The sequence below is a fragment of the Ahaetulla prasina genome, chromosome 17 (assembly GCF_028640845.1).
Source record: "Ahaetulla prasina isolate Xishuangbanna chromosome 17, ASM2864084v1, whole genome shotgun sequence".
Classification (NCBI taxonomy): Eukaryota; Metazoa; Chordata; class Lepidosauria; order Squamata; family Colubridae; genus Ahaetulla; species Ahaetulla prasina.
Genome location: NC_080555.1, coordinates 12210559 through 12222768, shown reverse-complemented (window position 1 = coordinate 12222768; position 12210 = coordinate 12210559). Strand labels below are relative to the sequence as shown.

General features: G+C 49.3%; 1 protein-coding gene across 5 annotated transcripts in view; it reads left to right on the top strand.

Annotated features, from left to right (window-relative positions):
* Nucleotides 1–12210, top strand: part of DEDD (death effector domain containing) — a 47238-nt gene that overhangs the window by 15160 nt on the left and 19868 nt on the right. For 3 of the 5 annotated variants that reach the window (XM_058159998.1, XM_058160001.1, XM_058160002.1), the window contains 2 exons: nt 3277–3423; nt 8195–11539. In XM_058159998.1, the coding sequence (XP_058015981.1) occupies nt 3277–3423; nt 8195–8571 (524 nt within the window). In that variant the 3' untranslated portion in view covers nt 8572–11539. Of the gene's footprint in view, nt 1–3276; nt 3424–8194; nt 11540–12210 lie in introns of those variants that run through there. The other 2 variants (XM_058159999.1, XM_058160000.1) reach the window with 2 other exon arrangements.

The window sequence follows — 12210 nt, the reverse complement described above, 5'->3', positions numbered from 1 at the left end:
AGAGAGAGAAAGGGAGAGAGAGAGAGAGAGAAAGGAAAGAGAGAGAGAAAGGGAGAGAGGAGAGAGAGAGAAAGGAGAAAGAGAGGGAGGGAGAGAGAGAGAAAGGAGAGAGAGAGAAAGAGAGAGAGAGAAACAAGAGAGAAGAATTGGGAAGAGGAGGAAAGGGAATGGGAAGGAACAAAATTGGAGAGAGACAGGATGAAGGAATAAGGGGAGATTGTTATGGTGTATGTGTGTTAAATTGTGGACGCAACAGGTCCTCTCAGCCACAGTCACCACAGTCTCCAGGAAGGAGAGCCGCATCCATTTGTCACTCCAGCCCAATTTCTAGATAACGATTCAATGGTTAACGATGCCAGTTTGTCAGCTGGCTCACCCCGTTGTGTGCCACTGAGACCCAAGTGCCGCACCATGGGGTGAGTTCCTGTCCTCGCCCCAGCTCCTGCCCACCTAGCCGTTCGAAAGCCAGCAAGTGCGAGCAGATCAAGAGGTACCACTTCAGTTGGGAAGGTAACAGCACACAGTTCCGTGTGCCTTTGGCGTAAAGCCATGCTGGCCCCCCTCGGCCAAGAAACGGAGATGAGCATTGGGCCCTAGAGTCGGGCCCAACTGGGCAGGGAAACCTTTAGCTTTATTTAGGAAATAAATCCCTGCCTCCTCCTGGGCACACCTGGGACAGGCTCTGCAGTAGGTCCTTGTGTGTGTCTCACTTTTTTTTTTTTTATCTCCTGTGGATTCCTGGATGCAAAACCTCCCATTTGAAGAAAATATTGTGGAAGGTGGCTGGGGATCATTGGTTCTGTGTTCCAGTGATAGTGGCTGAAGAAATGGGGCTCCCGGGGGGGGGGGGCTCACCACTGGAGGTGGCCGATGGGGTAAGAAGACCATCCACCCCCCACCCACCCCCCATTCCATCCGGCTCTCAACTTTCTTGGTTTTGCTTCAGTATGGTGGTTCATAGTATTTTCACTCTGTTGTTTTAATCTTAATCTATTTTCTTTGGCTCGTTTTAATCTTTAATCGATTTTGTTGCTGGTTTTATAACTTCCAAGCCAAACGGAATCAGCTTGTTAAGGAGGCACGAGTGGCATAAAAATTTTAATCAATAAATAAATCGGGCGAAGTTGGTGTTGAGAGCAGCTTCTCCCGTGTTCGTTACGAATTGGATTGTTCCCGGGCGACCAATTTTGATCGGTTCTTTTAACTTTACTTTTACTCTGAATTTACTTCGGTGGGCGATACAGGCGGAGAGCAACGTGGCTGAAATTTGCGTGGGGATTTCTACCTGACAATCCTCCCCCTCTCCCCCCCCCCACGCACCTTTCCTTTGTTGGGGGGGGGCCAGTTGCTGGAGTCTCCTATAATGATTTAATCAGGTTTGAGAAGCAGTGCTCTAGGAATGCTAGGTCTCAGTGAATGGGCACTATCAACCTGGGTGTTTTTCGCGTTGATTTCACACAGCGTGCTTAACCGGGTCAGCGAAAAAACTAGCATCCCCTTTTTTACAAACCTGATGAACCTGGCTAGCTTTAGATCAGGGGTCTCCAACCTTGGCAACTTTAAGACTTGTGGACTTCAACTCCCAGAATTCCTCAGCCAGCTTTGCTGGCTGAGGGATTCTGGGAGTTGAAGCCCACAAGTCTTAAAGTTGCCAAGGTTGAGACCCCTGATCTAGATTATTGTGGTTAGCCTGTTGTACTGATCAAAGTAACTCCCCAAATCCTGAACTTGTTCGTCTCTCGTGGATTAACTGTTGCTAGAACCAGCAGTCCTTCGCAACTGTTGTGTGTGATTTTATGAATTTAATTAAAGGATTTGTATGGCCATATCGTAAAACAATCCTGGGCAGCTCACCACCACCACCACCACCACAACAACAATAATAATAAAAGCCAGATTACATAACCGTTAAAACACAACCCCAAGCTCTGAATTATCCTGCCTGAGCAGGGGGTTGGACTAGAAGACCTCCAGGGTCCCTTCCAGCCCTATGATTCTAACGGTATGTTCTACGTTGCCAGCTTTCAGCAGTAGATTTGCCAAACTGCTTTCTTGTCATTTTTTAGGTAGGAAAAACATGCAAACTCTTATCACAGCGAGTGCCCCCAAATAATAATAATAATTAAAAAAACCCAGTGTCCAAGACACCTGGGCAGAAAAATAGCAATGATATGTGAGAATGGCCTGGGAAGGCACAGCTTGGAAAACCGGCATGTAAAAGTATCTCAGCTCATAGAATAAAGGAGACCTTCTTTTTCAGTCTTGCAAAATTATGTTAATATAACGTGATGTTTCTTAACCTTATCAACTTTAAGATGGGTGAACTTCAACTCCCAGGGCTGGGGAATTCTGGGAGTTGAATTCCACCCATCTTAAAGTTGAATAAGGTTGAAAAACGTTGTGCTATAGTCCTGGACTATACTCTGGACTACCTCGCAGGGCTAACAGGAATGACTAGCCCGGTTCTTCAAGACCACAGCCTGGCCCAAGTCACTCGACCGCTTCCACACCATGGGAATACTAGAACTCACCCTCTCCCAGTCTGTCTCTCCTCTACAGTGGTGGCCAAAATTGTGGGAACCTTTTGGGAAAAGTGTATTTTCTAAAACTAGCTAATAACACCACTTTTTTTCTTGAATAGTACCATAAAATTATATATCAATGGAAAGATAATTTAATCAAGAATGTAACGCAATAACTTTTGTGAAGGATTTGCTATTAGAATAGCAGTTACGGTATAAAGAAGAAAAGTGAAACATGTAAGAAAAACGAGATATACAAAAATGATCACCATAGAAAAAACGAGATATACAAAAATTTTCACCATATCAGTTAATCCACCATATCAGTTAGTTGGGTAACTTTTAGCATGAATGACGGCTTTCCAGCGTCTTCCCATGGAGCGAAGCAAGTCTTTTAGTTCTGCAGCTATTCTAATGTGAAGCCAAGATTGAAGGATGGCTTCTATTAACTGGGTTTTATTGCTGGGTCACTTCTGACTAACCAGTTTCTTGAGTCGGCTCCCTAGATTTTCAGTTTGGTGAAGATCTGGTCTATTCTAGCAATGGAATAGGATTATCTTGAAAAATCCAAAGAAAAGTGGTGTTATTAGCCATCAAACCTCAAAAATACACTTTTCCCCAAAAGGTTTCCACAATTTTGGCCACAACTCTCACCTTAACCGCTAAATCGGACCAACCGGCTTCATGTCCGTGTCACCCAAAGCAACAAACCTCACCTGGCTTTGAACTCTTTTGAAATTTGTATGTTCCACAGTGCCTCCCCACCACCCGTTGGTCTGCTGCTCCTCTTCGGGCCCCCAGATCTGCACCAAGAGATCCGGCCGGGGAAGGGCGCTGCTCGGCAACCAGCGGAAAAGGAGGAAGTCGGTCACGCCGGATCCGAAGGACAAACAGACCTGCGGTGAGGTTCCCGACAACCACTTTACGCAGACCCTCAGATCCATCAGCTTCCTCAAAACGCCATAGAATCATGGGGCTGGAAGGGACCCCGGTGGTCTTCTAGTCCAGGAGTCCCCAACCTTTCGGACCTCAGGGACCACTAACTTCATAATTTTAAATCCTGCGGACCACTAATATCTGCTTAATGACTGGGTGGGTGGGCGCGGTTAGGTGGTCATGTGACTAGGTGGGCGTGGCCAACTCCTCCCCTCCCCGCCCGGGCTTCTTAGGGCCCCAACAGGAAGCAGTTGTTGGAGCTAAGCAGCCACCACGAGAAAAGAGTTGGCAAAAGAGCTCAGTTCAAATTGGATCTGACTGAGAAGGAGGCTCAGCAGAAGCACCTCACTGAGGACTAGGAGCATTAGGCTTTCCAAGCAGAGGGAAGACCTACGGGAGTGCAAGGCCAGGTACCGGCGCCTGGAGGCTCAGCAGGCTGAGATGGTCAGCCAGTTCCAGGCCATGAGGCAGTCCCACTGGAACGAGGCCCTCAGGCTCTTCGCCACCAGCAGCTCTTCCCTCCAGCCTTCGCCCAAAGCCCCCCACCAGGAGGCTGAAGCAGACCCCAAGTTGGAATTTCTGCCTCCCTCCAACCCACACAAAAAGACCTCGAAGGGGGAGACTCTCTGCAGCAACACAAACGTTCATTGCATGTATCTGTCCCAGGCCTTTCGTTTGAGGATCCCTGATTTAGTGCAATATTAAAAATGCAAATAATTTTTCTGCGGACCGCCAACATTTTCTCATAGACCACCAGTGGTCCATGGACCACCAGCTGGTGACTGCTGTTCTAGTCCAACCCCTTGCAGATGACAGAGCTCAGTATGGGGAACAGGCTAAGCATAGCTGCCAACAGGCTGTTACTACACCTCCCAGCGTGTAGCAACCCAGCGTGAAGGAGGAGAAGGCCTTCTTCTCTTTCTCCCTTCCAGGATTCTCTCTCTTTCAAAATCAAAACAAAAAAAGACTTTATTAAGTTTTGGCAAAAAGATAAAAGAAGAAAATAGAAAAAGTGAGAGAGAGAAAAAAGAAAGGCAAGAAGGAAAGAAAGTTAGGTGTGCGAACAAGGAAAAGGAAGGACAAAATAGGAGTGGCTTCTGATTTTCTTCAGGTGAGATGCAAACAACAACTGTAGAAACCTGTTACTTTAAGGGGAACCACAGTAAGCAGTAGTTCTGTAATCGTAAACACTTCTAATCGTCAACTGAAATTAAAAGTTTTGTTTCTTTCTGTTTCAAGTAAAAAAAAAAAAGGTTTTTCCAAGTAGGATCAAAGCTAGAGAAAGTCTTTAATCAAAATTAAAGAGATTATCCACCCAGAATCATTTGCTGAGATGGGTGGCTCTAGAAATCAAATAAATCAAATCAAATAAATTGCCCATTTTGCCATCTCCGCGAATTCCGTTAACGTCATCATCCATTCTTCCACTGTAAGTCCTTCTCTCCCTCCCACAGTTCTGAAAGCAAAATAAAATGCTGGAGAAAACCACAGGTCTCAGAGAAGATTTGATAGACTGGTGTGGGGTTTATAGCATGAAATAGCAGCAGTACATGTTAGCCCAGGGGTCTCCAACCTTGGCCACTTTTAAGACTTGTGGACTTCAACTCAAAGCAAAGCTGGCTGAGGAATTCTGGGAGTTGAAGTCCACAAGTCTTAAAGGGACCAAGGTTGGACCGCTGTGCTAGACTAAATTATTTTTCAGTAGAGAGCCAGTCTGGTCTAGTGGTGAAGGTGCTGGCCTAAAAACAAGGAGGTGGTGAATTATAGTTCTGCTTTAGGCATGAAAGCCGGCGGGGGGGGGGGACTTTGGCCCAACCCACCTCACAGGGTTGTTGTACAGAAAATAGGAGGAGGAAGGAACATGTTCACTGCCTGGAGTTATTTATAAAAACAATACCAGGTAATCCTCGACTTACGACCACAATTGAGCCTCAGATTTCCATTGCTAAATGAGACAGTTGTTAAGTGAGTTTTGCTCCATTTTACAACCTTTCTTGCCCCGGTCGTTAAGTGAACGACTGCAGCTGTTAAGTGAGTCAGACGGTTATTAAGTGAATCTGGCTTCCCCATTGACTTGGCGTGCAAGAAGGTCGCAAGGGGGGGAATCACCCGACACCGGGAAACCCTGCAAACGTCATAAATACGAGTCAGTTGCTAAGCGTCCAAATTTTGATCACGTGACCATGGGGATGCTGCAAGGGTCATGTGAAAAATGGCCGTAAGTCACTTTTTTCAGTGCTGTTATAACTTTGAGCAGTCACTAAACAAACCAGGGGTGGGCTTCAAAAATTTTAGCAAAGGGTTCTCTGCCCGGTTACTGGGTGGGCGTGGCCATGGTGGGCGTAGCCTAGTCACCATCCTGTACCATGGTGGCGGGAGGGGGCATTTTTGCCCTCCCCGGGCTCTCGAGGCTTTTCTTGAGCCTCCAGGAGGGCGAAAACGGCAGCCTCCAGGCTCCGGAGGCCCTCTGGAGGCTGGAAACGAGCCTATTTGCACCCTTCCCAAATTTCTGGTAGGCCCGTTTTTCACCCTCCCCGAGCCTCCGCGCGTGCCCTGCACTTGCCTGCATCCAAAATGGGCCGTGTGGGGACTCCTGGGTGGGCGGGGCCAGCCAGAAGTGAGATTTGGGGGTTCTCCGAACTGCACAGAATCTTACCTAGAGGTTGTCCCGAACCCCTGCGAACCCCCAGCAGCTGACCCCTGAAACAAACCATTGTAAATTGAGGCCTACCTGTATTATAGTACCTGCTAGGCCAGGGGTCTCCAACCTTGGTCCCTTTAAGACTTGTGGACTTCAACTCCCAGAGTTCCTCAGCCAGCTTTGCTGGCTGAGGGACTCTGGGAGTTGAAGTCCACAAGTCTTAAAGGACCAAGGTTGAGACCTACTCTAAACCTCAGCTTTGCTGGCTGAGGGACTCTGGGAGTTGAAGTCCACAAGTCTTAAAGGGACCAAGGTTGGAGACCCCTGCTCTAAACCTCAGCTTTGAAGGCTGAGGGACTCTGGGAGTTGAAGTCCACAAGTCTTAAAGGGACCAAGGTTGGAGACCCCTGCTCTAAACCTCAGCTTTGCTGGCTGAGGGACTCTGGGAGTTGAAGTCCACAAGTCTTAAAGGGACCAAGGTTGGAGACCCCTGCTCTAAACCTCAGCTTTGCTGGCTGAGGGACTCTGGGAGTTGAAGTCCACAAGTCTTAAAGGGACCAAGGTTGGAGACCCCTGCTCTAAACCTCAGCTTTGCTGGCTGAGGGACTCTGGGAGTTGAAGTCCACAAGTCTTAAAGGGACCAAGGTTGGAGACCCCTGCTCTAAACCTCAGCTTTGAAGGCTGAGGGACTCTGGGAGTTGAAGTCCACAAGTCTTAAAGGGACCAAGGTTGGAGACCCCTGTGCTAGACTAGATTAAAAATGTGTTTCAGTGCAGAGCCAGTTTGGTGTAGTGGAGAAGTCTAGAAATTAGGAGACTCTGAGTTCTAGCCCTGCTTTAGGCACAAAAGCTGGTTGGGACATGACTTTGGGCCAGTCCCTCCCTCTCTCTCTCTCTCTTTCTCCCCAACCTACCTCACAGGGTGGTTGTTGTGTGGAAAACAGGAGGAGGAAGGCATCTCAGAGATGCTCAGTTATTTATAGGTAATCCTCGACTCAGGACCACAACCGAGTCCGCAAATTTCCATTGCTAAACGAGACAGTTAAGTGAGTTTTGCCCCAGCTTAAAGAATAGAATAGAATAGAATAGAATTTTATTGGCCAAGTGTGATTGGACACAAAAGGAATTTGTCTTGGTGCATACGCTCTCAGTGTACATAAAAGAAAAGATACATTCATCAAGGTACAACATTTACAACACAATTGATGGTCAATATATCATCAGCAGCTCCTTGGGCAGTTTGAGCTTACTGAGTTGGCGCAGAAAGAACATTCTTTGTTGTCCTTTTTTGATGATGTTTTTGATGTTCACTGTCCATTTTAGATCTTGCGATATGATAGAACCCAGAAATTTGAAGGTTTCTACTGTTGATACTGTGTTGTCAAGTATTGTGAGAGGTGGAAGTATGGAAGGGTTTCTCCTAAAGTCTACCACCATTTCTACGGTTTTGAGTGTGTTCAGTTCCAGATTGTTTTGGTTGCACCACAAGGCTAGTCGTTCGACCTCTCGTCTATATGCGGATTCGTCATTGTCTCGAATGAGACCAATCACTGTTGTGTCATCTGCGAACTTCAGTAGCTTAACTGATGGATCATTGGAGATGCAGTCATTGGTATACAGAGAGAAGAGAAGTGGGGAGAGCACACAGCCTTGGGGGGCCCCTGTGCTAATTGTACAGGTATTTGATGTGATCTTGCTTAGCTTCACCTGCTGCTTCCTGTTTGTTAGGAAGCTTGTGATCCACTTACAAGTCTGTTCCGGTACCTGTAGCTGGTTTAGCTTAGTTAGAAGAGTGTCTGGAATGATGGTATTGAAAGCTGAACTAAAGTCTACAAAAAAAGACCTTCCTTGCCACAGTTCTTAAGTGAGAAAGGCGAGATAAAATAAATAGGGTAAAAATAAACGCACATAAGCCTTCCATCACTCAAGGTCTGCAGCCTCTCATCTTCCCTGGGGATCTCCCCGCTTCCTTCCCTTTTCTCCGTGCCGCTATAATTCCTCACCTGAGATTTTAGCCGAGGTTTGGCCTGTTTCTCCCGAGCTGCTTGCCTCTTAACGCTCCCGCCGGTGTCTCTCCCCCCCCCCCACTCCTGCAGATATCCGCCTCCGTGTCCGGGCCGAATACTGCCAGCACGAGACAGCCCTGGAGGGCAACGTCTTCTCCAACAAGCAGGATCCCCTGGAGCGCCAGTTTGAACGTTTCAGCCAGGCCAACACGATCCTGAAGTCCCGGGATTTGGGCTCCATCATCTGTGACATCAAGTTCTCGGAGCTGACGTACCTGGATGCCTTCTGGCGCGACTACATCAACGGCTCCTTGCTGGAGGCCCTAAAGGGCGTCTTCATCACAGACTCGCTCAAGCAAGCCGTGGGCCACGAGGCCATCAAACTCCTGGTCAACGTGGACGAAGAAGATTACGAGGTGGGCCGGCAGAAACTCCTGAGGAACTTGATGCTGCAGACGGCCCCTTGAACCACCACCACCACCCCCCGGCGGTGGATAATTCTTCTTTTGTTTTTTTTTTGTCTTTTCCTGTTTTCTTCCTGCCCTGCCTCTCCTCAGGCTCTCTCCTTGGGAGGAATATTTTTCTTTCTTTCTTCCTTTTTTTTTTTTTTTTTTGGCAAAATTATTTTCCTGGAAAAAAAAGAAGAGAGAGAGAGAGAGAGAGAGAGAGGGAGGGAAGGAGAGGGGGGAATAATATCTCCGAGGAACGAAAAATCGGTCAAGTATACTGAATTAGTCTTTTCCGTGGAAGGAGATGCTGGTTTTTTTTCCCCCCAGACGGGGGAAATGGGGAGTCAGAGAGGCCCGTCTCGCACCCCTGCCTCGAAGGAGCCCCCTTTTCCTGGGCTCGCTGAGTATCGGGGGACCCCCCCCCCCGAAAGGCGCTTGGCGGTTCTTTTCTTGTCGCCTGCCCTTTTGTGTTGTCCGACTTTTTTGTTGTTTTGGTATTGTTGCCATCGATTTGTTCGCCCGCTGTCGCCCCCCCTCCTAGTGGAGCCCGATATGACCCCCCCCCCCCCAGGCAGGCCCTTAATTCCTCTCTTCCTATTAAAGAAGCTGTTCTCGTCATCGGGTCCCCGTTCGTGTCTCTCTGCAAGGGGAAGGGGACGGGGAAGGAGGCCTTGGCTCATGGGGAGGGGAGGGGGCTCTGCCTCCCCATCCGTGGTCTTTCTGCTCCCCCTCTGTAGCAAAGGTGTTGAAGCGGGGGGGGGGGTGTGTGTGTCACGGTTTGGCAAGGGGAAGGGCCGGGGATGCGTGTCGATGGAGGGGGTCTCGTGTGAAGCTCAGCCAAGGTGGGGCACGAGATGTGGGTCCAAAGCCGAGGCTGAGCCACGGCTGCTGCTCTGAACCCCACTTCGGTGGGGCGCGAGATTTCCTTGTGGGTCAAATAGGGACGGGGCTCCCCAGCCTTGGCGGCTTTTAAGGCGAGTGGACATCCAACTCCCAGGATTCCCCAGCCACAAGTCCACAAAGTCTTCAAGGTGCCGCGATTGGAGAGCCCTGAGATCGAGGAACCCCCTCCTTCGGCTAAGCAGCTCCTCCGAGACCCTCTCTTGGCTCTTCCTCCCCCCCCACCCCCCACGCCCTCCATCCCGCCTGTGCCTTTCCCTCTCACTCTGCGGCCTCCAGAGATAAACGAGAACGGCCCTCTCTCTTCCCTCCTCAGCCGAGCAACCTCGGAGGACAGCTGCCCACCTGGGGCGGTTGGCCCAGAGATGGAAAGGAAGGCCTCTGCCAGCTAGAGGAGGAGAGGGGCCCAAGATTAGGAGGGACACCCCTGTGTGGCCAGGGCCACCTTTTGGGGGATCCTGTTGGTTTAGCTCAGAGGTCTTCGACCTTGGCCACTTTTAAGACTTGTGGACTTCAACTCCCAGAATTCCTGGAGTTGAAGTCCACAAGTCTTAAAGTGGCCAAGGTCGAAGGCCCCTGGGTTAGCTGACTGGTCTGTTCCTCCGGGGGTTTCTCCACACACACACACCCCAGATCCCAACTTCCCAAACCGAATAGCTCGGAAGACGCTTGGAGTGGGATAGGACATGCACCAACCTTTGCTCTCCCCTGGTGCTGAGCGCTGGTTACGTCTACATTTTCGCTTTCTTTGGGGGGAGGGCCCGATTGTCGTCGGGCTCTGCCGGGGTTCAGCTGTGCGGGTTACATTTTTGGTAGCCCCACAGGCCTTGGCAAGGCGTCTCTTTCCCCCCACCCCACCCCAGGCCTGTCTCTCTTTTCCCTATCAGCTGCAGGGAGGCTGGGGATATGCTTCGTCGGTCGGGAAAATAGAACAACCCGGGAGGAAGGAATCGGTTCTTCGATTTGTGCTGGGTTTCTTTTTGTTGGGTGCTCACGCTTGCCGTGTGTCGTTTCCGTTTGGCCCCCTTAAAATCACTTGGCAAGCCGCAGCCAAGCCCCCTCCCCTGCCTTGCCTCCTTTTTCCCAGTAAGACCCCCTTGGCTGACTCCTTCAAGAGGGCAGATGGGGCCAGCAAGGCTCCATCCAGCAGGGGAAGGAACTGGGAGCCGCCCGGCAAGCGTCCCGTTTATCCAGCCATAAGCTCAGGTGGCCCTGGAGCATTTCACGGGGAGGGGACGAACAGGGAACCAAGTGGGCTTCCCAACCTGCACGGCAGGGAGAGGCCACACAATTCACCTGGACGGACGTTCAAATCGGTTACGAGTTTGTGTTGTACGACTTGCCTCTTCGCTTCGGTCCATTTGCCGGAAGCGGCTTTTCCACGAAGGTTCGTAACGGCGCTTCGGATTTGGGTTCGGAAGCAAAGGCCCCTCCTGCTTGGTGCGCGGAAGAGCCCAACGCCAGGCCTTCGTGCGACTCAACCAAGCGGGCGCCCTTCTTTCCAAAATTGCACAGCTACCAACCTTAAAATTGCACAGGCCGTATTTTTGTTTTTTTTTACGGCGTCCACTTCCGTGAGTTGCCAGCGGGGCCTGCATTGGTTCTCATGCCGGGGCCCCCCCAAATGTGACACCCCCTTTTCCAAGTCCAAAGTGCTGGGCAGCTCTTCTCTAAACCCCCCCCCCCCATTTTTTTTCCTCTATAACAATCCGCTTCTTGTCTGAAGCAAGTCCAGGAAAAGTTACGACACCTGACTCCCTTGGCTGTATAAACTGACGCCAAAACCTGGGAAAATGGAGCAAGTGACCCTTCGCTTGGCTTAAAATGGTCCAGTCGGACTTCGGAGGCTCCCCCCCCCCCCCCCCGGCTGCCTCGCAAAGTACACGAAAATCTAATCATTGCAAATCCCTGTTGTTTCATGATAATCCTGGCACAAATTTGTGTAAAATCGGTGACTTATTATTATTATTTTTTAAGGAAATGCCAGTGTGACTGGGCATTTTTCCTAATGTACCTTTCGGTTTTTCGTTTTTTTTTTTCTGAAATGACGATGATGATGATGATAATAAAAAAAATCTTCTGCCTTTGTTCGGTGCAGCTGTTGGGGTTGGTGGCTCCCTGGAATAGCGTGTGCCAACCGAAGTTTTCTCAGAGTCCGTGTCAGTCAGTTGGTCCCCTGGAAAGGATTTTTGACAAGAAGAAATACGTGTTTCCTCCTCAAAGCATAGGTGGGTGAGGGATCTCCAATCTTGGCCACTTTATGGCTTGTGGACTACAACTCCCAAAATTCCTCACTCTGCGACTTTACGACTTATGGACTTCAGCTCCCAGAATTCTGGAGACAAAGTCCATAAGTTGTAAAGTTGCAGAGCAAGGAATTCTGGAAGTTGAAGTTCGTAAGTCCTAAAGGTGCAGAGTGAGGAATTCTGGGAGTCGAAGTCCATAAATTGTAAAGGTGCAGAGTGAGGAATTCTGGGAGTTGTAGTCCACAAATCATAAAGTTGGCAAGTTTGGAGACCCCTAGATTAGGCTATATGCTATTAGACCCCTGGTACATCCTGAAATAACTTCATGGCCCTAACCCTCTGTGTAAAGGTAGTCCTCGACTTATGACCACAATTGGGACCAGGATTTCCATTTCTAAGCAAGGCAATTATTGAGTTGTGTCCAATTTTATGACAGCACTTTTACACTATTATACAAGCTGTACACTCACTACTTTACACTGTAGCCAAGTGTCATTTCTTTAGTGTTGTC